We start from the raw sequence: 27482 nt of genomic DNA on the forward strand, positions 1-27482 counted from the left end.
ACGAATCTAGCCGAAGAGTGTAAAAGTTTAACAAACGCGCGTCTGCAAGCTGATCGCCAAAGTAACTCGTCCACCTTTGTTCGTTAACGCCCACATATTATATTCGCGGTTTCGTCAAAGCCGCAGCGACTTCCGCTTACTAAAATATAGCCAGGATAGGCTTGGTCGCTGTTTGTAAATTAAGAAAAATCGATCATCTTCTAATTAAAAATCCACAATCATAATAACTATTGATTGGCTTCCCAGAGATTAAAATTTTTAACGTTATCATTCATGTAGCACCAATTGATCTTGCTAAATTATACCTAACAGGCGTATAATTTTCTTCTTTTCATTGAGACCGGTATTCTTCTTTTTATATAATACACTGTTATTATAGTTTATTTCATTGTTTTATTTGTTATTATTTAATCTTGAAACAACACGAATCGATTTACTTCGTTTTTGTAGATATTCGCGATATTTGATTAACGCGCAAATCAGTGAATATGATATGTAGTTCATACTTTTAATCCGTTTTGATTGACAGCAAAGAATTAAGATTTGGATCATTCGCTTCTTTTCTTACACGCGTGATTTAGCGATACGCACATCAGTTGTTAGTTTTCCTCTCTTTTTTCTTCTTCCTTCTTTTCGACAAGTACCCATCGATCTCTCATCTTTCATAGATAATTAGAAGATATATACGTCACATTGTAAGGTTAAATGTGTTTTTGTTACGTAAGGTTAAGATTATCAATCTGGAATCGAAGAACCGCGAAGCAGCCGCTGTTACCATTTTATGATAAATCTATTCTTTCAAAAGTTATTTATGGACACTTTTTGTAGAACGTTTAATTCCCTACAAAAATACGTTTCGGTCTTATCAGTAAATTAATGAGTTAACGAGTTGTAAAATTCCAAAGCTAAACAAAAAAAAAAATATTTCCAATGTAATTTAAATGGGAAATAGAAAATTGCTACGATACACCTCTTGATATTAAAATTAAGAGCTCAAACTTTGACAGCATTTTTTTTCATCATTTGGAACAATATTTTTTACTTGAATTTTTAAAAACAAAATAGTCGAATTTTTCGATACAGTCAAATCCAATGAATGATTTCACGAAGATTATCTGAAAAACATTACCAATTTATAAAATATACTCCGATTATTTTTATTTTTATTTTTCCCTTCGCAGTCCAACGTTCGTGAATACGTTCAACCAAATCTCCGAAAATCATCGGTCAGTTCGCCTTTTAAACCGCCAAATTTCGGTATTATATCAATTGATAAAAGAAAAAATCCAAACATCATGTATGTAAAACGGTTTGGATTTAAGAATGAGTAAGACATCATCAAATTTCGGCGAATCTAGTCTGAAGTTTTTTCAGTCAGAAATCAAAACTATCCTAACAAATGTGTGTGTGTGTGTGTGTGTGTGTGTGTGTGTGTGTGTGTGTGTGTGTGTGTGTGTGTGTTGTAGTAAACTTTCACGTAATTTTCGCAAAAGCTACATGTATCATGATTCAAGATTTTAGTAAGACTTTTTTACAGTACGCATCTAGCAAATACAAACGACTCAAGATACTTCCAATTATTTTGCTTCGCCTTATAATTGAGAAAGAATACGTAAGTAATTTAAAATCACTCGCGTAACCTTTCAGCCGAATATATACGAATGGCTCGTGAATAAATAAGAACGTATAATTAACCTTCCGAGATAACAAAATTATACACGACGTCTAAATACGTAGAAAAAAACTCAAAACATCGAAAATCATTCGTTATTGTTTGTCATGCAGGAAAGAGGCGTGCCATTTATACCACTGTGGAACGGACTTTACCTTTTATCCATAGAGCGATGCCTACATACATACATATATATATATATATATATATGTGTGTGTATAAAATGACGCAGAAATAATTAAGAAGGTTGTAATAATTATAATAGGCAGATGCCTGCAGTGTTATCTAGGTTTACGAACAAACTTTAATGCCGAGATGAGAAGATAAGACAAACATTTCGCGTCAATGACAACGATAATAACAGTAATAACAACAACACAGGTTAACAAGAAAAAAAAATTTCGTGTGTATATTTAAGTGAATAAATTTTGATTCTATACATCGAATAATAACCAAAATCTGCATTTACTACTTATAAGGTTTGCTTTTGCATTTTTCACGTTGATAAACAATTCTTGAAGTTTTGGTTGACAGTATAAGCAGCAGGTAAAAGCACGTCGAAATAAAAAGCAAACTTTATCTAATAAAGCTATTTTTTATTTCATTAGTTACGTGGAAGAAATCGAAAATTAGACACCAGTTTCGATCGCGGTTTGCCTATTAAAATTCAGTTCAATCCTCGCGACCCTTGCACGCGATAATTTGAGTGTGAAAAGTAAGTAAATTAGCGACGTAATTTTTTTTTACCACTTCATTGCACGTAAACATATTTTGCTATTACATTTATTTCGACGAGTGCGCAGCTTCCTTTTACAGCGCATGATCTTGATTTCCTTCCGTCCGCGACATGATGTCACAAGTGTCTTTGCGATATGCACGTAGCAGTAGCAGTTTCAAACCGTAGGCAGGGATATGTTGTGCAGTGTATGCATGCCTTGAGTAATACCGGTGCGCGAGTTTGACATTAGAATCGTATTTAAACTTCTATTCGATTGCCAAAGAGCGACAGGTGTGCACATGTAAGCATGCATTTTACACACGTTACTTAAGGTATAACAGAATGAGGCGTAGTACGAGTTCGTCGTGATATCACACGGTCCGCGGATAAAGTACCTCTATTTACTTGTAATAAGTAAAAAGTACGTCGAACAAGGGAAAAAGCAAGCGGACGTGAATTTTTTTTTAAATTTTTTTTAAAAAGCACAGAAGATTAAGTACAAACAGAAGAGAGCGGCTGCAATAACGACGAAAAGAAGATGAAAAGAGGACGGTAGAGAGGAAAAAGTATATTAAAACTTGAAAAGAGCGCGCAGGTAAATGGACCAGATGCTGTACGTGTTAGAAATCCCACATCATATTATCGCGCGATGATAAGAATACCGATATTGAATCCTATACCCGTCATTTCATTAACACCGCTTTAAAACAACAGACATATACGTATAAGTTATATAAATTTTAAATATACAGTATGTATAATACCTTGGTCATAAGTTATCCGACAAGTACACAAAGCTGTACAGCTGTGAATACAACGTGTGAACGAAGAGACTGGATTTGTTCAATATGTCGTACGATTGTAAAATGCGTGCAGTGTCGTGCGGTTGTTTGAAAATAAGAACTTGCCGTGGTGAGATAAATATCGAAACGTTGTTCATCAGAAATAGAAAAGTTATAGATAAGTGTACACTCTTCGTGAAAAAAACATATTTTTCATATTTTACGACAAACAAGCCGTGGTGTATTATTACTGGACACCTATAACCTATTGTACGAATAGCCACCGTCGAATGATTAATAGACGGTACGATACAATGCCGGATCTAAAAAAGCTGCCTGCGAAATTTAAGCACCGCAGATATAAACTGAAGTTGAGAGAAAAATGAGTCCAGCCGAAATGATAAAGGCGAAACGGAATGTATATATTGTACATGTTACGTACGTAGCTACGTGGAGGGGTACAGACGATGATAACAAGTCGCCGTCAGTTCGTGTTTGAATCTGCAGGACGATTAGGTATACGCTGTACGATGCGTGTGTAAAAAACTAGCGAACGACCTTATCTGCACATTTAATTAAGAAAGGACGTCGATTGGCCAAATATCGATACTTGTCACTAATTTTCTTTCTTGTATATTCGTATTTATAGGTAAAGTCTGGGCATTTATCGAATTGTTATATAAATAGATAAATGGAGGAAATACTAGAATTATAAAAAAAATTCGTCATACTGACGCTTCGTTTTAAGTCTATTCTTTGTTGTATATTACTATACACAGTCGGTTCAATATACTGCCATTTTTTTTTTTTTTTTTTTACGGTAATCGAGGTCGTTGCGATATCCTACAATTAAATATTGAACGGTGCTAACGTGATTAAAAAATAAAAAATAAAAAATAAAAAAAAACATGTTCGAGTGAATTTGTAGGAAAAAAATCATCTGAATAAAAGAACGAGTTGGTAGAGTGAAATCGAATGAATCACTTGATTTCTAACAATTCCAAAGCGATTCGAAACAACGCACGGACATCTAAGATTTTATTTATTTTTTATTCTTATCAAACAGAAATCTTTCCTACAATATGAGAATATAAAAATTTCACGGATAATTGCAGTAAAGTGATTAATCACGATCGATTTTTAGTCGGCTAAAATTTCAGTAAACAACGAAAAAACACGATTAATGTTATCTAACGATAAATCGGGTCGGGACGGGATTGTTTGTATACTTGAAATGGGACCGGGTTAAAGAACGATATCGGATCTGTTTGGAATAGAGAGAGAAAACATGACAGAAGCGCAAGAAGCGGAGAAGGTATAACAATGTACATATGATGAGTGAATTTGCGTCACGTGCGACGAAATGATCGCGGTTTCGCACGTGCTTCGAGTTCCATGTCTCCGATTTGGAATTATCGTCAACGAAAGCCCAATTCCGCCGCAGATATATTTATACACATGGCATCCTTTATACACAGTATATTACAAGAAATTCGTCATGGTAATGATAACTATAGCTATTTTGATTAGAAGACTTCGTTACTGTATCGGAATTTTAGAATTTTTATAACTAGGGCATAACAAACAATTAACAAGGTCGTATTTTATAAATTTCCACTCCCTCTGCAATGGTTGAAGGCAAAGTTGCTGTTGTTGTGAAATGCATCGCAGTTCCTTTCTTTTTCTCTTTTTCAGTTATACTATATTCTTCTTTCACTTATCGCCAGAGTTTCTATAAACGATATGGAAACAAGCTGTACGCGGTAAATGATGTGTGCGATAAACTGCCACACTACGTAAATGGATAATACGAAGTTAACTCGATCTGCATATAAGGCATAAGTTCCTGTATTCGCACAGTTTGTTTTCCAATTTCAAAATAAACGCGCGTAAGGCATTATGTTGTGTATATTTATTGTTGCAACCTGTACAGGGTACAATAATATAACGCGTGTGGCGAAAGAGGGAAAGAGATAGAAGTACGAGCAGGAATATCTATTTTTTCACTTCACAAATTCAACGTTCATTAATTTTCGTGCATACACAAATATCTCTCAATCTATAATAATTATAATATAATCACAACGGTATAGAACGAGTTACGATTTGATTGCTTTCTAAGAAAATATTTTTCCCTTTCCAATAACACTATTCATCTATTATTAGAAATTTTCTGAATGTGTCACAAGTTTTCGAAATTTCAGTTAATTACGAAAATATCGGCCTTAGAAAGTTTACCGAAACGAATAAATTGTTTGGAAATAATTCAAATTCAACCTTCTCCACGCTCACCAGACAGCATTTATTTAAACAATATACATGTATGTATGTATGTACGTATATCGCGCGCAATTTCACGAGTCGAATGTACAATAATTTTGAACAAATATTGAAACTCGAACTTATATATAGCTTCCAGTTATTACACAGCTAGAAGCGATATGCGCATAAGAGATCCGTGTGCAAATAAAGCGGTTCAATCGTGTGAGTGAGATGATAATGTAGTTCCTACATCATGTATTTCGTGTAAACGGTGAGAAAAAGAAAAAGGAAATGAAAAAAGAAGACACAACAACATAATTAGCGCCAATTTTTCTATGGATATGTGAAGTTGTACCGTTGAAAATTTTTCACCCCACAAGAAGAAACGAGCTGAGGGGAAATTGCGTAGTCGAGAAGCAGCTGCAGAGTAAATAGTATATATATTATATATATACAAGAAGGGGGAGAGCAGCTAGGAGCATCTGTTGGGTGCATTAAGAGTGTGTAATTTGAAAACAGAAAAACCGTTGGCCGCGAATCTTGCGGTATTGAGAATCGTTCGAACAGTTGATCGTACACCTTTAAAAACCTCGACTTTCACCTAAATACGAGAAAAAAAAATTCTCACAGACCGTCTAAATAACCGAAGCACCGGTCTCGCATAGCCGTTTATTTGTTCAAAGGCGATCGAAGCAGTTTCCATTCGAGCCTGGCAGAGGGAATAATATAATCTTGAGAGATTTGCAAATCGGTGTGTATTTATAAAAAGATTAGGCGATGATCGTGAGGATCAAAAATAAAGAATGAACGAGGGGGGGGGGGGGGGGGGGGGGGATGGATTTGGAAGTGTGACGCGATATATTTCGAGTCAGATATTATAACCACGAGGTTGAAGTTAGTAAGGTTAACGTATCGAAACATCCAAACCAAAATATCTATTTTGTATCTTTGGAACAACTAAAAAACTTGAATTTACAAAACCTTTTCAGGTATCATCCGAATGTTGCAAGATAACGACTTGTCCCAAATATGCAACAGCACGCTAACGTTACAAACTTCAGCCCGATTTATAACCGTAATAACAATTTTGAGGTCGGTTCAGCGACGCTACTACGACCTGAATTTAGGTACGGATGGTAGCTTTCGCAGTACACACATCTTTCCGTTACTTCCTCGACTGAGGATAATAAATAAATATAATAACAATTCCCACTAATTTAAAGGAAAATCTATCTTTATAAAACGACACGCGATGCTCGGAGTTGCGTAATAATTGCCCGAGGCTTGTTTCAGCGTAAATATTCCCAAGAAAAGACGCGCGGCTGCGACGCGAAGTTGGATGATACAGAGAGAAACGCGTCCTGCTGATACGCGGGGTGTTCATTCGCGTTTATACACATGCAGACCTACCAACCTGAAACCACTCGAAATTGTCGAGGACCGAGTTTCAAAGAGAAAGGGAAGAGAGGTGGAAAATAAAAAATTTTGTTCAACTACAAACACCGTGTTACGTAACAAGCCTACCAAATATACGACAAAGCTACGTCGCGCACGTTTATAACAATTCATACGATACACCTAATTTACTCGAGCATCGCGTTCTTCTCATTTTCATTTCTCTTCTCGTCGGTATTTTTCTTTCTCGATCCTGAAACCATTCCTGATGGATCATAAATCAAAGGATCAACGTTACCTTTGGCCCTGCGCGCCAGCTGGGATAAATTCTGCCTCAAAACCTTAAGCCACATGTTTCTTCGTCGGTTTTTAAACACCTTCGACACTTCTGTCAATTTTATTTTATATATACAGTATATTATCACCGTGAAGCACTGTAACACAGCACGTCAAGTTCCTCAACGTCCGAAACGAACGATATTTTCAGACGGTAAAAGTGCGTCGTTCCCGAGTATCGATCGAGTTACAACAAGATATTTCTGATTGTTTTAAATTGACGTTCGTAAATGAAATTAAACTCGTTTCAGCGAGATAACGTCCAGATACGAAGGGTGCAATGTAAGAGATACGTTTGTGTACATACACAACACACATACACGTATATGCATTAACGCGTGAAACGATGAGGATTTATGAATTGTCGAGAAAGTTTAGTGCGACAAACAACAAGTTACACACAACCGACGGCACCAGCAGCACGAGTTGTTAAAACTACGTATCGTCGATTCAACGAGTGATGCATAAAGAAGTACTTGGTATATTTACGCACTTATCGCGAAGCGGATCGATGCACACGCTGTGACTGCGCTCTTGCGACTGAGGAACGAGCTTCTGTAACCAGCTCAGGCAGCGACAATCCGGCGAACCGGCAAATGAAATCGGTAGTGGGCAGAGCTGCGTAAACAATTCGGGTTATACGGGGACAGCATCACGTAGCATCGCGTAGCGCGGCGCCAGCCAAACTCGAGATTTATCGGGCATTCGCTTCGTTCTTCCTTCGACTTCCGAGGCCAGGAACGATTTTTTTTTTTATTATTTTAACACGAGATGACCGTAAATAACGATCATTGTTTGATCGTGAACGACGGAGATCTCGTGGATTCGTTCGATTTCATTCTACAAATTTGCGGGAATACGTTGTTTTTTTTCTTATCTTACGGGCATCGTTGAATATTCAATTTTAAATACGTTACACAGAGATCGATTAATATCAAGGAATGACGGTATGTAATCCAATATTAATGAAAAAAAAACTGTTTCGGTTACTTCGTGTATAATAGTCTACCGACGATGAGGCTGAAGTTGGTAACATTGAGGTAAAGGATCGTTAGAGAAGAAATTATTGTTTCTCAATTTTAGAACGACTTTGAAAGAAGTTGGCTTTTCAAAATAGCGAGTATATTCTCTTTGTCATGGTTTACTGATATTTCGCGATGAAAACCACGCGGTGAAATTGATAAAAACAGTATCGACTTTTGACTGATAAACCACCTTCTGGCCACTGTGATATGCTTTGAGCAAGCTTCGAGCTTCAAGTCCTCCGAGTGTAACAGCCATAAACAATGATTGGTATAGTGGGTTTATTTGCGCGGTTAACTCGACTCGTATACTGTACGCGGGTAAACACATCGCGTCGTAGTTCCTCGTCAGATTTATTCTGATTCCACGAAAGAACGCCAACCGAGCGCCGCTCTTTCTCTCTTTTAACAGTCTCGGCGTGTAGGTGAGATTGTTTAATTGTTCCCCGGATTAATTGCTGGGAGAGAACGGAACGCAGCTGGAGATAAGTGGAACGAAAAACAGGGGAAAAATAAAGGGTGTATCTAAGAACTGAACGAAACGTCAACGGAATATCGCGGGCGGGAAGCTCGCGCTGCTTTTTACGCGACCTTCACCTCAGCTGCTCTGCAGTTCCCTTTTCCACCGATCCGAGCCTACGACTTGAACGATGAAACGTGTCCTATTGCGGCTTCTGAGCGATCGTTGTAGTAGCGGGGTTGAGAGATAAAAACGTGACAGACAACTTGTAGGCGTGCTCATTTATACATAGGTGTGTATACACATCTGTCAAATTATCAACGATTTTCCTTAGAGCACGTTGAAGCGACGATTATAGATTGTTGTGAGAAACCGAGGAAGACGACCTAAATCCAGTAGATTTGTTGTTACAAGATTCGCGTGGGTGGCGAAAATCCTTAAAAATAATGGAATCGCTTTCTCTTCAGGAATAGTCGTTGGCGTCGCATGTGTACGTAAATATATATGTATATATAGATAAATGTATTGTGTGTGTATATATATATATATATATATATATATGTATTAGGGTGGTCCTTATATGGAGTTGAAATAAGAAAAAAAATACACGATGAAACGTGTCAAATCGGTTCCAAATGGAGACAAATAAATTCCACAATTTTTTTAGATTTTCATTTCGTATCCATATTCTGGAATGTTCAGTAGGATTCATTTTCTTTTCAGTGAAAAATTAAAATCATAAATGGGGTATTCCATGAAAAACGTGAGATACATTAATTAGATTTTTTTTCAAGATGTCAAATGATCAGATTAGGTAAAAAAATAACCTCGGTATTTGCATATCATCGACTGTGACATGACGTAGTGTTGACACGTGGGTTTTCCATCAAAGTGCCGACTAAACGAATGCTAGTGTTTGGTTTCATTTTTTTTTTTTTTACTTCAGATTACGTTTGATTAACAAAACGATATTTTTATTCATTGACAAGAAGACGAAGCTCACTGAACATACGGGAATATGAATTTTTTTGCCTGCGAATAACTTTGAAATAAAATTTAGTACAAAATATAGCGAATGAGCATATTTTTGAATAGTTTAAAACTTTTCGCTTAAACGGGGAGACTATAGGAGAATGAAAAATGAAATAGAAGTTAAAAAAAAAAATTACGGAATTTTTCTTTTTACCGTTTGGAACCGATCTAATAGGCTCCATGATGAATTTTTATTTCTGACCCCATATAAGAACCACCCTAATATATATGGTTCGAATCGTACGGGGAAGTACAAACTGCATCGTCCTATTGCAGCATTGTAGTACTTCCTGCAGTATTTCCCTGCAGAAAAAAAAAGAAATAATTGCAAAATCATTCGGCGATAGAAAGAGGCGTGTATTACCGGCGGATTCACAGTACTGCAGAGTTCGACGACGTAAAACTGGTTTCAACTATCCATATTCCTACAGCCACGTATCTTATCGTGGAATTTAATTTATTCATCGGAATGTCCGTTCGCTTTTTCTCGCAGTACTGTATACACGTATATTTTTGTACGTGTGTACGTATATACTCACAATAAGCAAACACGATACGCAGTTGCTAATTTTTCGAAACAAGAATAAGTATCAGTTATTCGATTTCGTCCATACGTCGTTAAAGATCGGCTTTTCCCGAAATTACAGTAGTCACAAATGCTGGCGTACGATGACAAATTTTGTTGCTTCAAAATCAACAAACAGAACTGACGTTGGACATTTATCGTTGACTGAAATTTCAGTTTTCGATTGACCTGACTTTTCATATACATTCGAATCTTATGGATATCAGTCGCATACTGTTTCATACAATCATAGAATTCTACTTGCTTCGTCAAACTTCCGAAGTGAAAGCCCCCCCCCCCGCCGCGTCTTATTTTCTAATAATATTTGTTGATCGAAAAAAAATCCACGGACGATTGTAAGCAATGATTCGTAAAACTTTGGGATCGGTGTGACGGCAAAATACCACATTATAATAGTTGAGTCGTCATTAAACGGAAAACGTTATCTTATTTCCCGTTTCTTGATCAAATTGCCTTACGAGTGACTGCGAGACTTTCCTCTGACTTTCCGCTCTCTTCCAGACATGCGATAGCCCTGAAATTACGACGTTACGTACGACTCGCGACCGGAGGAAATGCGCGAAATGACGCACATGCGAATTCATGATATACGAGTGTATCGCCTGGATGCAAATGTGCAAATTTAAAAACAGGTTTGCAAAGTTGAAGAAAAACATGGTTCAACCAACATTTTCAAGTCTTTAACAATTCTTTAATGGAATTCCTGGACCCATGTAGGAAACACAAGAGACGGATGTAAAGTTTTTTCGCAAATTTTCGTCTTGTATAACTTTATGAACTTTCAGGTAGAGTGAACAATCTCCAATTGTTAAAAGAATCCTCTTTCACGACCTTCGGTCTAACCAAGCAGACATCGAAGTGAGGAAGAGGCTCGAATCGAGGCGAAGCCTTGTAAGGAGAGATTCGAAGTAATACGAGGTCTCGTTACGTTTGAAAGAAGAAGAGAAAAAAAACGCGCGCAAACATTTTGCACCGGGAAGCGAAGATCACTCTTGATCGGAATATAGGAAGCGGTGGGCTCGTTAAATAGAAGGCGAACGTTAGGCACATTGATTTATTTTACTGGACTTGTGTGCACAACGCGATTGTCGTACGTGCAAAAATTCGCACCAAATCAAAGTATAATGCGATACCGCGGTACAGATGTCGAGGTGAGTTATTCCGGGTTTGAAGACACAGAGATGAAAAGATAGATAGAGAGAGAGAGAGCGAGAGAGAAGGAAGTGCGAGTCATTCGAGAATGGATCAAGAGTTTTGTAGCATTATAGCCGTGAGGCGAATCTCGCACAAGTATAACGCAAAGATTCAACCTTCGCGTTAGAACGCAAATTGTCAAGCTAGAAATCAAACGCTGCAGGCAAACGGTATTATACCTATATGACAATTTATTCGCGATATAACATCACTGACTGCGAGAACAACTTCATTTGATTATATTTGATACGTAGGAAATTCGACCAGGATGGGTATCGTTACATGATAAATGTTTGAATCCTCAAGAAAATGTGATGAAAGTATAATTGCTTCATTACGTGATTATAGCTGTTAATAGCGGAACCATCTGGTTATAGCAGCTTTAGTTTCCTGCGGTTTGTTAGCTAAATATGTTCTCAGGATCAATTTATTGCTACACCAACATCGAATTATCGCAACATTTACAAGAAAATATATAGTACGAGTGACCGTTATAAAAAACAATATTAACGCATGGAAGATTTTTTCAGTTACAGCTACAAAACTTATTTCCATTTTGTACCCAAAACAATAATATATTTTTTTTATTGTGGTAAAAAAATTAAAAAAGGTGTTAAGCACGTGTACGATATGGAAGAACTTCTCGGTGGAAAATACCACAAAATTTTTAACACCCGTCTGCACTGCACCTGTTCCATTTCCCCGCGATGCGCATCCGCCACGTCCGTTTTCCCATCTGGATGTTTTTACGTAAGTAAGACAGAGTTCGTCTCCGCATCTTCTTCCTCACATTTTTTCCCTTCTATATAAATTTTTTTTTTCCAACCATATGCGATACGCAATGAAGTTGTTGTCACTTGTGAAATTTGTCGATAAAGCGAATGACAATGACCCAGATCGAAATTATTATATGGAATTCTTCAGTCAACGGCGATTTGCGAAATTCTAAACTTGCTGTTTATATTCATCGGTATTTGTTTCGGTGATTGGAAGAGAAAGTACATATCGTATTTTTTCTTACGAGACGTAATTAACATCACTGCAGTTATCGCACTGAAACGCAATCACGCGTAGTTGCAATGCTAGAAAAGCATGTATTTAAACAGAATCATATTATAACGTACGGTGCAGAAAATTACTATTTTGTGTAAGCATACTTGTTTGAACACTGTGTGTTATCACATTCTAATCGTAATGATACCGTAATTATTGCGGCAATTCGTTTGTCGATCCATTTATTAGTGAAGTTTTGCTATTCTGTACGCTTTGTCCCGCGATGCATTTTGAATGGAACGAGGATGATTTTTTCTTGAAATTAATCAATTAACCGAGATTGCAAAACTATAACTATATATTCGCAGCTTGTGTTTGATAGATATGATTAAAATTTCACTTGGTTAGATAAGATTTTGTCTGTTGAATTATGTATTGATCGAAGTTTGATTAGAGTTTCGAATAGATTTTTGATTGGTTATAAGATTATTAGATCGTTGAGAATTATTAGATAGTTGAGACATATGTGACGGTTAGTCAGATAGTTGTTGACGGTTCGAAAGATCGGTACGTCCTGACTTTCGTTAATTGATCAAAGAAAGAATTTGGCAGTGTTTTGGAAAACTGGAAGGGCGAAGAGGCGTGTGGCACAGGTGATTTTAGTATTTCGGATTGGTTGAAGAAATTTTTTATTGGAAATAGTGCAGCAGTGATCGGAGAAGTTTTTCGCGCGTCTCTTATAATCATTAAAAAGTCAAACAATTATCAAAAACCTAGTAGTCAAAATAGTTTTACACAAATTTTTACACGCATATTTTACAATCTTTGAAAATACGAATGGTCAGCTCAGAAGTGCGGTTAAAAATTCAGAGCGCGTTCTTATAAAAAACCACCCGCTCTTTTACAATCCAAATCCGCGCAGATACACTGAGAAAAATTACACATGTTACAGTGACTAGAAAAATTTAGCAAAACAGGTATCGTTAAAAAAAACTGTTTGAATATTGTTGGAATTACGAAAAACGAGGTACGCGTAACCATTTTGCGCTATCCTCGATCCTTTTTTGGTTATTGCAACGCAAAATCAGTTTGTGAGGTTTACTCTACTTTTTTAGTTAACTTTAGGCTTTAACATGAATTTATTGTTGCACAAGCATTCAATTTTCGCAACAGTTACAAGAAAATATAGTAACAGTGTTCGTAACGAGAAAGAATAGTAACGGATACTAGAGTTTCCGGTAACAGCTGGAAAACTAATTTTCATTTTGTACCTGGAACTATATTTTTCGACTGTGGTAAAAATTGAAAATAGTTAAGGACCGAGTGGTAACCGGAACTAAAATTTTCTGTCAGTGTATAATTGATTAATTACAAAAAGGCCGGTCATTATGGTAAATTTTTGAATGCCGCGTTATGCAACCGCATCGGTTGACCTTTGCGTTTAATTATCCGCAAGCTTTGCAAGTTTCTGTTACAATTAAGGAGAAAAATAAATAAATAAGTATCAACACTTCCGATGAGATCGCCGGATTGTTCAACGAGGGTTATACGGCTGTAACGGCTGAAGCCAGAATTGACGAGTAAAACCCAATATGTGAAAGAAATTCGAAACCATCATTCATTCGCGTCAAGTCCGATGCGCACAACCATATGTCATTATTTCTATATCGGTGGACAAATATAACCAAAATGGCCGTATAGTATAAATATGCGATACGAGGGTTGGTCGGTAGAGTTTTCATAATCGCAAAACGCCGTAACGTGACGGATACATAAGTGGCTGAAACGAGATACGAATCTCTTGTTTACTCTATCAGCCGGCACATACGCTAAAAATTAGTTAAATTTAACTCCGTCGAAAGCATTATGCTCGTAGAGAACTCGAGGGTGAACTTTGACCGTTGTATCCCACAAGGCATCGCGCGTATTAACATTTCCCAGTTGCAGCATCTGCATATAATTCCAGGGTTTCGCATAAGCGGTGAGAATGAATCACGTAGATATTATAATTGTTGCTATATCTAAATGCGTCGTAAAAATGACCATTTTAAAACCAACAACCCATGTATGTATATCCCACGGTTCGACGCTTATCCACGTGTCACGCAACTAACGTAACGACTACTTGTACATATAATATATAAGTCCTATACGGGTGTAATGATGCCACTGCGCTGAAACCGGCGCGGCGAGTGTATTTCTCCAATCAATGAGCCTAAGAGTTAACGATTATCTATTTGATATTGCCTGTGCTGTAACGTTATAATAATCACTCTCGTAAAGCGAGGCAAGTAACCATAAAAAGAGCTATTCGGGGTTTAATTAAAAACGTGTGTTGTGGCGAAAATTTCGTCCACTTTTCTCTGTGGAAAGGGAGAGAATTTAAGGGGTCCGTGGTTGTTTTAATCCATTTTTCAGTCCAACGAACAAGAAGATGAAAAAAAAAAAAAAACTAGTACATGAACAAAGCAACGGGATTGATGAATCTCACTTCAGTTCATTGATCGTCAATAACTGACTACGTAGAAACGAAGAAGTATATACATATAGACAATTTTTTTTGTCAGTGACCCGATTGTCGTAACGTTCAGAGTTCATCAACGGTCCGTATGACCGATTCAATTGTCGTGCAGGCCATCAAATATTCAGGAAGGAAGCCTGTGTCATAAAACAAAAGAGAGAGAGAGAGAGATCGAAAGAAGAAAATTCTGTGTAAAATCGAAAGTATTTCTTAAATCGGAGTATTTCTAAGTTGACCAAATTAATTTCAACCAGCCCCTTTTAAACGTTTCCGTAGAAGAACCGTTTCGAAAATCATCGTCAAAATTTCACACACGTGTCGACGCCTCTTACGAAAAGTAGCACGGTTCAAAACTAGAGTGGGTATGTTTGTCGAACCGAAACTACTTCTATATTGCGACGTTTCATCATTCTTTGACTGTATACTCTAAAATGTACAACCGACGCATTGGTCATTTCGACTATCGCACAACGCTGAAATCTTCAAGAAATCCTTGTTGCATTAACGGAGACATGCAACTTTTCGTAAAAGGTCTCGATATTATCTCTACGCCATTGCCGTTTATACAGACCGGAGTTATTATAACGACATTATTATTCACGCGGCTTTTATCATACGCCAGACTTTGAACGCAATATGCATGTGTTGCTATTCGTAGGAATAACAACACCGACTTTTGCACCCTGAAGTATTATACTTATCGTCAACCGAGAGAAACTATTTACGGCATGGCTAACATGCCACGGTTGTATCACGTCTGCCGGTAAATTCAAAATCCGTAAATTTCGGTTGCAGATAACACGACAGATACGCGGAATGGAGGGAACGATATATCGAATCTGTCTGTCATATCTGCGATGTGAATCTTATAACAGGCACGCGAAATTATCCCCTCAGATCGTTCGCCTAGACAACGCCACTTTATGTGGTATGTATCTTGTGTTACACAGTTTGCCATGGAATACGTCGATATTTCGACAGTCATTTATTTACACACGTCTGCATACACGACGATACGCGTACGGTAAACAGGGAAGGGAAAAATATTTAAGCACTCACCATTTTTCTTCGAGCTGGTTTTGTTCTTTTTATTTTTCGGATAGATGTTGCCGATTTTACTCTGTCCGCAACCCATCCTGACCGATACGGTCTCCTGGAGGTTAAAAGTTCTGTCCTCGACTTTTCCTCCCTTTGGAGAATTACATTTCTCAAATTGTTGACCGATTCACGTTCTTGCACGAAATATCATTCGACGACACTCTCTTGCCAAAACAACGTTCATTCATCTGGTCGCGAAGTCACTGGCTCGAAGAGATGTCCGTTGGCGAATGGTTGGGTGAGATATTTTTCAAAACAAATACGATCTTCGGTCCGTTTGTGATATGCAACTTCTGATTGGTCCACGGGATGAACGATTGCCAAAAATGATTTGTCTCCAAGCGACGAGTATAAGAATATTTCTACGGGCTTGGGGAAGATATGTACTTTAATTTTGCTCACAATCAGTTTAGGATATAGTTGGAAATCAGGATTTCTCGATCGGATGACTATCCTCGTTCCAGCGCCGATTTCTCTTGGCTACCTGAACAGCCGAGGTGGCCAATCCATGTTCATCGTCACAGAGACCCGACCGTTAACATTCTCGATGCATCAACTGTCCGTCATCGATTCGCACGAGAGAAGCGGTATACCATCGCCTCTAATTTTCGCCGAGTATAACATTTGCCAGGACGTTTATGATATGTCACCGGAGCTGTTTCCCAGTTTCTTAAAGGTTGTCCAAAAGTCAGCGGTGCCGCGTTATTCACCCGACACAAGAGAAAGATGACCTCCTTTTTCGCAACAGTCAGGCACAAGATAATTCCACCACGTTAATTATAACCTGTCCACCACGCAGGGCGAAAACGTGGAAGCCTCTTTTCAACACCGGCACAGAATTGACAACGCGATTGCTGTTCCACGGGCAGTTCTCAGGCACAACAATCGGGGAGATTTATCTTCGATCGACAAAAAAGCGAGGCGCTATATGTATACCTCGCCTATCAACTTGACGAACTTATTCGGTTTATCGCCGAACTGATAGATACGGATAAATCGATCAATCCGTCAACGTTGCATCAACGTTGTACAACATTCCGCTGGTTACGAATTCACACCGACGAACGACGTCGAGCGTTACGTCAATCTCTTCGACTACGGTAAACGAATCACGAGGTTTCCTCATCACCGACACCGTGCCCGTTACAGTTCCGACAGAAAGCAGAACTCGAGGTTTCACTTTTCCGTTAACTATTCCTCGTTACACTGTCCGTTGCCTCGACACTCCGTTAACGATCATTCCGTTCAGTCGCTCCTCGTTACCTCTGCGACTTTCGTCCTTAAACATGGTGCGAGAAGAATACCGATCGTTGCCGTTTCGGCGCTCGGGATTGACCGAGTCACGGATACTAATCTCGTTGATTAGATATTCGGCGATAAGTTAGATCTCCGGATTATACGAGTTGAGAATATATCTGTCGTGAATTCGGTTTGCGTCTGCGAAGGATGCAAAATATTTTTAAACAAGAAAAATAAAATCAGGATCAATATCGGTCAAAAGAAAACGGCTCAACGTTCTTCGGTCGGATACATGTATAACGTATACACAGATCCTATTTCTTTAGGCCCACCGTGAGAAAGTCCTCGTATAATCCATTACGCGTCAGCCTCTATTCGTCATTTACGGAGTCGGATCGTTAGGACACGATGAAAAAATAACAATAACACTAAGGTGTCACATAATTCTGCACTGTCTGATACAATCCTGGCAACGTGTGTGCGGCGGGTAAAGGTTCCCTCTACACTCCTGGAATCGATTCGTATAACGGTGTGAAGTTTAGGTCCTCGGGTCACGGTGTCTCACGGGTCTCTTTCACTCTCCATGCTCGAATACCACACAACGGGCGAATATTCTTCCCGATCCCCGTAACGAGGTATGAGGTAGGTATTCCCCGGTTATAACGGACGTTGCGGATCAAAGCGTCCGAGTAAACGACACTTTTCTTCCTTCGCGATTCTCCAATCCCATCAATTATTATTGTTTCTTCCAACGAGGGACGATTCTGATCTATGACTAAATTATTGTCGATCAATACTTGAAGTAAAATCGTAACGTAGAAAAAGTTTCGAATCGTACGAGTGTTTGCGTGTGTGTGTGTGTGTGTGTGTGTGTGTGTGTGTGTGTGTGTGTGTCTGTCTGTGAGTAATTCACTTTTCAAAAGTCATTCCTCAAATCGAAGCCTCCCCCTTTCGCGATAGTTGTGCATCGGTGCAGAATTTTTTCACATTCGGACTTGTGTAAAAGTCGACATTTGCGGTTGTAGGAACAGTGTTAGTTGTTGCATCGAGTCGCTATAGAAAATCGTGGCATGTGAATAACGATAACAATAACAACAATGATAATAATAATTATTATTACAATAATAACAACAGCAACGATAATGGTAGTTGTAATAATAATAATAATAATAGTAACAACAACAACAACAACACCAAAAATAATAATAATAACGTGTGGGTGTGTGTGTGTGTGTGTGTGTGTGTGTGTTTCACGGTTGTAAATGGCTGTATAAAATTAATACGTGTGGAACAACATCGATGCTTGCACTTCGGAATTCCAACATCGACTGGCTGTGGCGCCGGCCGAAGTAACGCCTGCGCATTTCACTCTCAGGGCTCACCGTACACGCCGTGCCTATATATATAAATACATTTATTGTTAGTGGCGTTCGCTGGTTTCAGAGCGGGCTGTGGGAAACCGGGAACTCGGCCCTGCGATGCTCCCTCGACTCGTAAACTGGCTTTACTTCGAGTCTCTGTGCGCGGACCCTGTTATTCCTCCCTCCCACCCCCACCCTGAAAGGTGTCGAACCTTATGGCCTGCCTTGGTCATACGCGAGGCTATCGAGTTACCGGTTAATTGAAAATTTACACTCGATTTAGCGACCAGAAACCGCTGCTCTTTGACGCAGGGTTATTTTCATCTTTTCATCAAAGACTCACTCGGAGTAATTCGTTCGATAAACTTATAGGTAGGTCAAAATAATACTCATTTGTTCGGGCCGATTGTCGGTGTCAGTTTTTTATAATCGATTTTTAGCAATTCGATGTGAAAGAGTCGAGGTTATTAAATTCTGTCAAGTGTGAGCATTGGTGGAAATATATTAATTGTTATATTTGGTGTTGAATTTTAGAGAGACACCCTACAGCATTTCGATAAATTACCATTTTCTTACCAACAGAAATTTGCTGGAAACATTGTTGCGGAATTGAATGAGTAATCGCGTAGATCCAGATTCCTGACGATTGTCAAATAACCGACATGCGCGCATGCGGTGCAAAACACTTTGCATTTATCAATCAGAAAATTCGAGTTACGGAGTGAAAAAAGAAACGTGTCGTAAATGCAGATAAGCCGATTAATTAACTAGCCGTGTGTAATCGACGTAGAAATATTCGTATAGATAAATGCGATTTTTATTTTTCCATTCGCTCACGGGGCGTTTTGCATATTTGTTGTGCCTGAATTGTTTATCCGGACACTGTAGGTTCGCTGCAGAGGAGAGCATGTATGCCAGAGAGAAGAAACGTTTCTTAAAACTACAGAGTGAACGCGAATAAAGTGGAATTCTTATCTCGTAAATGCGAGACTTTTGTGATGTAGTAATAAGTGCGTACGTATACACATGTAATTAACGGTCAGCAGCTTGATAAACGGCGATCTTAGCACGGAAGGAACAACTTATCATGAAAAGATGGATGGAACCCAGACCGGAGAGAATAGTATCGAGGGAAAATACAGGGAGGAAGTGGCTCCGCCTGTATAAAGAACGATAAGCCTCCGTGAACGGCAAATATTAATTATCATTATTGCGGTGGGTGTTTAATGTTATTATTTACTGACGCCATTCGGTAAGTATGCGGTATACATACGTACGTAATTACGAACGTACAATGAAAGCTGTAACTCGTATTACATCGACGACTCTGGGGCACATAAAAAACAAGGAAACACCGATTGAACACAAAGAATACTTTACGCTGAGTTACTAAACTTTTATAGCTGAGTTCGCAATCTCCCAAGTTATTCACCGAAGATTAACAATTTTCTTCCGCATTTCGCTCTCCGTAATTTTTCATCACGTTCTCATCCTGCATTTTGCTTCGATATCCGCGTGTAAAGCTTATTCTTAGTACAGCTATTCTTCATCCGTATATTCTGCATACCGTTTACGAGAAAAAATGATCAACGAAATCCTGAACAAGAATTTGCAATTTTCATCACATAACGGGCATAGCAGAAAATTACCGTCACAGCGAATTGTGAATACATCATGGATTTCCATCTCTGTTGTGATTTTTTCTCTTCATAACAAAGTACAGCTGTTCTTGTTTTTCTTTTAATATTCCTACTGTTAAAAAAAAAAAATATTTTGCAATAAATTACTAAATTTCATCGCATACCCAGCTAAAATTCTGATAATTGCATCAAATCGTATCTAGTCAAACGATTGCGCGAAATAATTCAGATTCAACGCTGTGACGATTAAAAAAAAAAAATCAAACTAATCCCAACTATCGTCGGATCAATGGAGCGAAATTTTTACTCAAGGAAACACGTGAACACGGCAGATAAGCTGTGTAGGCATACCTTTATGGACACGTAAAATAGGGGTTCCCAGCTCCGCGTCTAGAAGATAAACTAATTTTCGGAAAGATCGAAACTTCGGTGTGACGCTCGGAGGCATCGACGTCGAGTTATAACGTCACGAGCCGGGTGAAGAAGGAATTAGATCCCCCGCTAAAGTTTAAAGCTAAATTATATTCACCGCTCTATAATAATTGGCGAGACTAACCCAACCATGGCGGGAAATCAGACAGGGAAATTATCGGAATCGGAAAAGAAAAAGCTCGCTATCCACTGTCAGTTGTGACGAATGGGGGTAAAAAGAGTATGAAAAGAGGAAGAAGAAGAGGAAGAAAAAAAAAAAAAAAATTACGCACCCCGAGCACCAGGGAAGGTTGTAAATTACTAATCGATACTCCGAGTAGGTAGGTTATACATTATAGAATAATTCGAACCGCAACGCGATGGCACTAAGCGATCCGATCTTGCCAATTATTCAAGCACCGATAGTGTTTCAAAAATGTCACCGTTGGATCCATGATAGATACCCTTCACTAGTGTACACTGTGTCGAACACAATGCCTTCGAGCAGTACCGTCAGATTAATTTTTCACGACTATATCCGACAGGCAAAATGACCCACGATCAAAGCACTTGTTGAACTCATTTCTGCGGAGCGACTTCAACCGCGACGCGCGACGTGTAGATACGATTCGGATATGGTATAAACGTACCTATACGTCCTGGATAATGCTATGGCATTTACCCACACACACGCTGATTAGGTCGTTCCGAACCGGCAGCTGAGCCTCGTTATCGCGAGTCTATAGTTTTCCTACAACGGCGGATTTTCATCGTGAAATTACTTGGCGCTTTGAATTTCAACGTTTGGACATTGAGAAAAAGCACCGCTTTATACCGTGTGAGAAAACCGGGGGAAGCCCGTGTTTGTTTCGTGACTATTGTACCCACGCGGCAGCTTATCAGACAAATCTGATTATACTTATGCATAGATGGTTTCTGTACATGAGGCATTCCGCACAAAACTCACCTACGTGTGACCCTCGTCGTCGGAGATTTTATTTATTCTTTAGGTGCAAAGAGTATAAAAAAAAAACCTGTCGCCGGGTTTCAGATTTTTGGGACGATTGGTGTGATTTTCAATGCTCCCAAAAACACGAGACCCCAATTTTCGAGTGCATAGCTCCGATCGATTGACTTCAAATTTTTCTCATGAATTCTTTGTTGAAAGACGATATTTTCAAGACCAAGACAGAAGTGGGCATGGTTTTGGTTTAGAAGCTAAAGGAAAAAAGTAATTAAAAAGTGAGCAAAATCAAATTCAATAAAAATTAAAAAAATCCAAATTCATACGTAACGCGATTTTTCTATTGCACTGTTAGCTTAAAAGCTCCAGGGGAAACAAGTAATTGAAAAGTGAGAAAAGAAGTATAAAATATGAAATTGTATTTTTGAAACTTATACATTCAATTAGATTTTCATCACTTTTTAATTGTCCGTTTCGCCTGTAGCTTCTAAACCAAAAGCTTGCTCACTTCCGTCTTGGTCTCAAAATTTTCAATCTTTAACAGAGAATTCAAAAGTAAAATTTAGAGTCAATCGATTAGAGCTGTTCATACGAAAATTAGGTTGTCGTATTTTCGAGAGCAGTAAAAATCAAATCCGTGGCCCGAAAGTCTAAGAATCAATGAAAGACGATCGTTTTTTACTCTCTACATCGTACTTGAAAATAAATAAACAAAATCGCAGATGCTGAGAGTAAGACGTAGGTCGACTTGGAGTGGAACGACTCACGTACAAGTTCGCGAAGTGCTTCGCTAGAGACAAAGTGAAAGATAAAAAAATACGAGTATACAACAATATACATAGTTGATAAAGGTGTACAGCGAAGATGTGTGTAATTAGGCATTGTTTACTGGGATCCGCGATTACGAGCTGATGCGATTGCGATTACGATGCGAGCTCAAGCCGATATCATTTTTCTCCGTATCAGGTTCAATGCATGTCTGTAATGAAAGTTTACAACGCGGACAATTAGTATCCTAAATTTGAAACACACCGCCGATGAATCGTATCAGGTTGTCGTTGCGCTGCACGGTAGCAAATTCACGACACGCGTATAAAGCGATCGCGATCCGAATTCGTTATCGGTTAGAATAATCGAATGGTTTAGAAAATTTCAAATTTCCTTTCTATTTCTGTCGTCCAAGAAAATCACTCGCATATTCATTAGATTGAAACCGTTACACGAATACTTATGGACGGTTTACCGTCTTTCGTTGCATCCTCAGCCACGTGCGTTCCATTTCGTATAAGTGAAACATGCATTTTTCTTGCAGCAGAAAAATTCTAAACGGTTGTGAAATGCCGTGTGCTCGGATTTATTTGAATTCTACGACTTGTATTGACGATGGAAATGGAAAGAAAAAATTGGAGTATTATAATACAACATCAGGTGTCGAGTTTCTCTTTTTATTTCAGTCACACTGCTTTGACAATTGACTCAAGGTGAATGCAGGGTTACTCGTGGATTATGCAACGGTATCGTAAATCGTTGAATTTATGCGGAAAAATTTTCACGAGTTGTAAGGAGGAGGACGGTATTGCAGCAAAGGTGATCTCGACGCTGTTATAACGTAAAGAAATATGTACTTTAAGCCTGTGATGTATGCAACTGGACAAACACACGAGCCACCGGAGTCTTTATCAACGCTGCTTGGTTTCGAAGGCGCATTTGTCGATCACGCGTCTGACGCAAATGGAAAGAAAATAAATTGCTGGCACAAGTGAAAAAATCACCTCACCGGATACATGACACAGTTCGCAAATCGATATTATCACCGGGCTACAGAAATTTTCTCGACACATGTAAGGTACTGCGCTAGGGTGTTTGAGAAAAAAATAAATTGCCATTTTCCACCGTGGCACTCTCTAAAAAGTTTGTTCAAGTTAACAGAAAGGTTCTGTCAAGGGATGAGCGTTCTACGTCATGTGGATTATATATATATAATCATACTACACCTTACGATAAAAAAAGCCCACGCCACAAAGGAGTAAAAGGTATAATCGCGTTCTGTGTTCTTATCGAACAAAGATGTTTGTCCGACGTTTACACTCGTATTATTAGTCCTGCTTTTCACTATCAAAGAGTTAAAACGTAGAGCGAGAAATTGTATTCGGAGATGGAATTGCGCGTCGGAAATTTATCGAATTCCCGACGGCTTGATGGGATGCCGCAGTATCGCGTTTACTAATCGGCTGCGACTGTAACAGCGCGTGATAAAGGAAGTGCGCCTGTACCGCGTGTATCCAGATACCAAACGTTTACCTAGTAGAAATTAGACCGGTATACATTTATATTACATGATATACACGATGTGGGGAATTCCGTTTTGACCATGATGAAAAGAAATAAGGCGAAACAATCCGCATACGCTTTAGTTGAACCCATCAGAAAACATATCCAAGGTGATTTCGTATAGGCTTGATATTTTGTCCTACAGTGTTTGTATTATTATTTTTGCGACTTTTGACCGCACAAACTGGCATTTTCAGCAAACAGAATGTACGGTAATAAATAAGTAACCTCAAGTAACCTATTCACGTGATTTCTGTGACGTCATATTGGATATGCCTTCTGACACATGTTATTTTCTAGCATCGTGGTTTCGACTAGATTTTCCACCGATTATCACCTAGGCAGATCTTTTCAATGCGTCAATAAGTACGTTGTACTTACACGCAGCGTCTCGTGTTGCAATTTTTGCAACTGCGTGTGTTCGGGCAGATTTTTGGTTAAAATTTTTTTCAATGGTTTACGAAACTGCGATTAAAAACAGCGGTTCAAGTTTATCGTACCAAAGCAAACAGTGTAACACACGAAACCAGATACGTGAAAATTGTCGCACGACCGATTTTGAGAAGCTCTGTACGTCTTACCAACTGGATGAATAAATTGAAGATGGCAAAGGTCGAGTTGACGTGGCATTCGAAGCATGTAGAAGTGTCCAGCTACTCACGTGAACATTGGTCTACGTATGTATGGGAGTACCAATAGTGCGTAAATCAATCGAACGGTCGGTTGAGTAAACGTTAGCGGTTGAAGCTGTTCGAATTGCGTCCAAATCACGAGAAATCTGTTCTCGTTAGAAGAGTTCCGTCATCTGTTTTCCGTATCATTTTATTTTGTTTCATTCCCACTTTTTCATATCGATCAAATTAGCGAACACCGCGAACTCGCAGGCTGTATGTACACGTATAGGGCTGCAGGGAGTATAACATGTATAATGTTTAAGTTTAGCGACGGCATAAAAACCTGTATTTTTAACCCTAGCATAAACAAACGCCTGGAATATCACAGAGTTCCCTTTCAAAGTCGCGACGTTGATTCACCGTGAGTGCAGATCACTCGAGGAATTAGACTGCAATAAAGTTTTATAATATGATTATATACGGTGTTTCGTCGTCGTCAAGATAATCGTATACGTAGAGCTGCGAATTATTCGATTGTTGACCGTCAAAGAGGGCGGGTTAAGCATTGGTTTATTCGTGAGCCGAAGAACAATGCCGCGTCAAGTCGCCCAATCCAGAGAAATGGCACGTATCCTAATGAAAGATTTGCGTTAACGTCGATATAAGCCGCGTCGATAGCGGTTGAGGAAAACACGAGAAACCCGCGCTGGGTTATTAATACATGCACGCTCGTTTGCGTAACACATCCAATTATACAGTTAATACCAGTCCGATCAGTAAACAGAATGTATGCGCGTATCATTATTTAAGATACGTTCCACGTACAAAGAAAAATTGAACTTATCGGGATTCACGCGGTGCTGAACTATTGCGCTTCAGAAATTATAGGTCAACAGTATCCGTGTGATAACCATATGAATATTTCAAATGTTGGCAAAATAACGAAAAAAAAAAAGAGAGAAGAGGAAGTTGAAAACGATTATTTTACTCACCACGAGCTGCTTGGAGTGACTGGACGTGTCATTTCTGCACCAACGTTATGCAATACCCTGCAATGTTTGTAAAATAAATGTTTCAAGTGCATGAATAATTTCAACTGTATATTAAGAAAGTTTTCAAGTGAAATGAAAATTTATTTCACACTCGGTTGTTTCGATTATTAATCCCAACCCGAGTGTATTTGTAAATAATGTTTCTTCAATAAATTCTTCAGTATTGCACATTGTGTATGCCTCTACGCCCATTATTGGCGTAGTAGAAACTGACAAAAAGAACGAATCGACTGAAACATTGTGAAAATCTATGAGCCTTCAGCTCAATTTATTTATACCTTGCCCCGCGCACGAAACGTCAATCAATTACACACTATAGCTGAAAGCGATGTTTGGAGATACGATCGAATAAAATGGACAATCCGACACCCCTTTGGGCGTATAGCACTGGCATCGACGATTGCACGTACGAGACACTCTGACTGCCAAAGTCCGTGAAATTGTTATATTCATGAAATTTGTGCGACCAACAATCACGCGAGAAAGAGTTTTTTCACTGGATATTAATAATTCTTCTTTCGCACTTAATTGGGAAAACTTCAAATTGTTTATCGCGAGTGACAATCAACCCCTGACAGCACGTTTGCTGTTGTTCTTCCCGAAGTTATCAGTTTCACAGCACTAATAGCTCACCGTAGTTTGCAAAATGAATCACGGTGTTTTTCTTAAACGGGCGGTCGCATTTAGCAATTTTATCGCAAAAATGACTCAGCTTATACTACCTTCAATTAAGTGGGTGGTGATGAACTTACTGATCAAATATAGATTTGTCATAAATACTCTGACCTCAATTCTTCAGACCTTGGTCGTCTGAAATTGTTTCCAAAATCAAGGTTCGAGAGTAACGACGTTAGTCGACACCTTAAGAGAAGACAGGCGAACGCTGCAAGTTTGCTCAATTGAAATTCGTTGTATCCGACAAATGCTTAAAAACTCTGAACGAAAACTCTCGACTCAAGTTTGAAACTCGACCGAAATTCTCCAACCAAATCAACAGAACAGTCGGAAAGAAATCCGAACACTCGTTGTTAGAGTCTTTTTTCTTTCTCGAAGATCAACCCGTTATTCGATTCCGGTAACTTCGTTATAACGACTTTTCGCAATTGGCACGAAAACTCTTCGAGGAAATATTTTCACCTAATGATATGTCATTATAGGTATAGCGTAATATCGGCTAACGGAGAAGTTGTCCCGACACTTTGCTCGGGGTCTAAGAAGACTATTATTAGTCATGGGTTAAAGATCGGCTAATAAACGATAAAGATCAGTTTGGAGTATTATTACAGATACGCGGGGATCTGTCTACATCGTCTTATCTTTTACGACTCGGGTTGTGCGGGGATTTTGTTTTTGCAAAATCGATAATATGATTGTGATTGGGCAAATTCAAACCGAGGATTATAAGATATATCTGAAAAGTTGTACGATCCGTGTGAATAGACATATGGCATCATTTCACGCCAGGCCGTCAGCAAACAGTTAAATGTATGCTCACAAAAAGCTAATGAATGTTTGAACAACGTATGTGCCGTTCCTCACCCAGAGGTAAGTTACAAGCAAACACGTTATTAGCTTGGGCAAGTTTAGTTCGTACACTCGGCTTGTTATTGAGACCAATGAAACCACGACGTCATATGACGGTACCGGGGCATGGATAATTGTTTGGGCAAAAGGTGCTGGAAAACGAGAAGTCATGCCAATTGGGTAACTTTTACGTCGATACGTTGGAATTATATTTCACATCAACAGCGCTACCTCGTTATAAGATAATTTCGGAAAATATTCGAAAATGTGTTACC

General features: G+C 38.7%; 1 protein-coding gene across 4 annotated transcripts in view; it reads right to left on the minus strand.

Moving 5' to 3' along the window:
• Nucleotides 1–18736, minus strand: part of tow (target of wingless) — a 35816-nt gene extending 17080 nt beyond the window's left edge. Inside the window, exons 1-2 of one of the 4 annotated variants that reach the window (XM_046617694.2) lie at nucleotides 18594–18736; nucleotides 16033–18085 (exon numbers count right to left, since the gene is read on the minus strand). In XM_046617694.2, the coding sequence (XP_046473650.1) occupies nucleotides 16033–16108 (76 nt within the window). In that variant the 5' untranslated portion in view covers nucleotides 16109–18085; nucleotides 18594–18736. Of the gene's footprint in view, nucleotides 1–7127; nucleotides 7712–16032; nucleotides 18184–18223; nucleotides 18510–18593 lie in introns of those variants that run through there. The other 3 variants (XM_046617695.2, XM_069134720.1, XM_046617696.2) reach the window with 3 other exon arrangements.
• Nucleotides 18737–27482: the final 8746 nt, after the last annotated feature.

This window comes from Neodiprion pinetum, chromosome 3 (assembly GCF_021155775.2).
Source record: "Neodiprion pinetum isolate iyNeoPine1 chromosome 3, iyNeoPine1.2, whole genome shotgun sequence".
In the NCBI taxonomy this organism is placed as follows: Eukaryota; Metazoa; Arthropoda; class Insecta; order Hymenoptera; family Diprionidae; genus Neodiprion; species Neodiprion pinetum.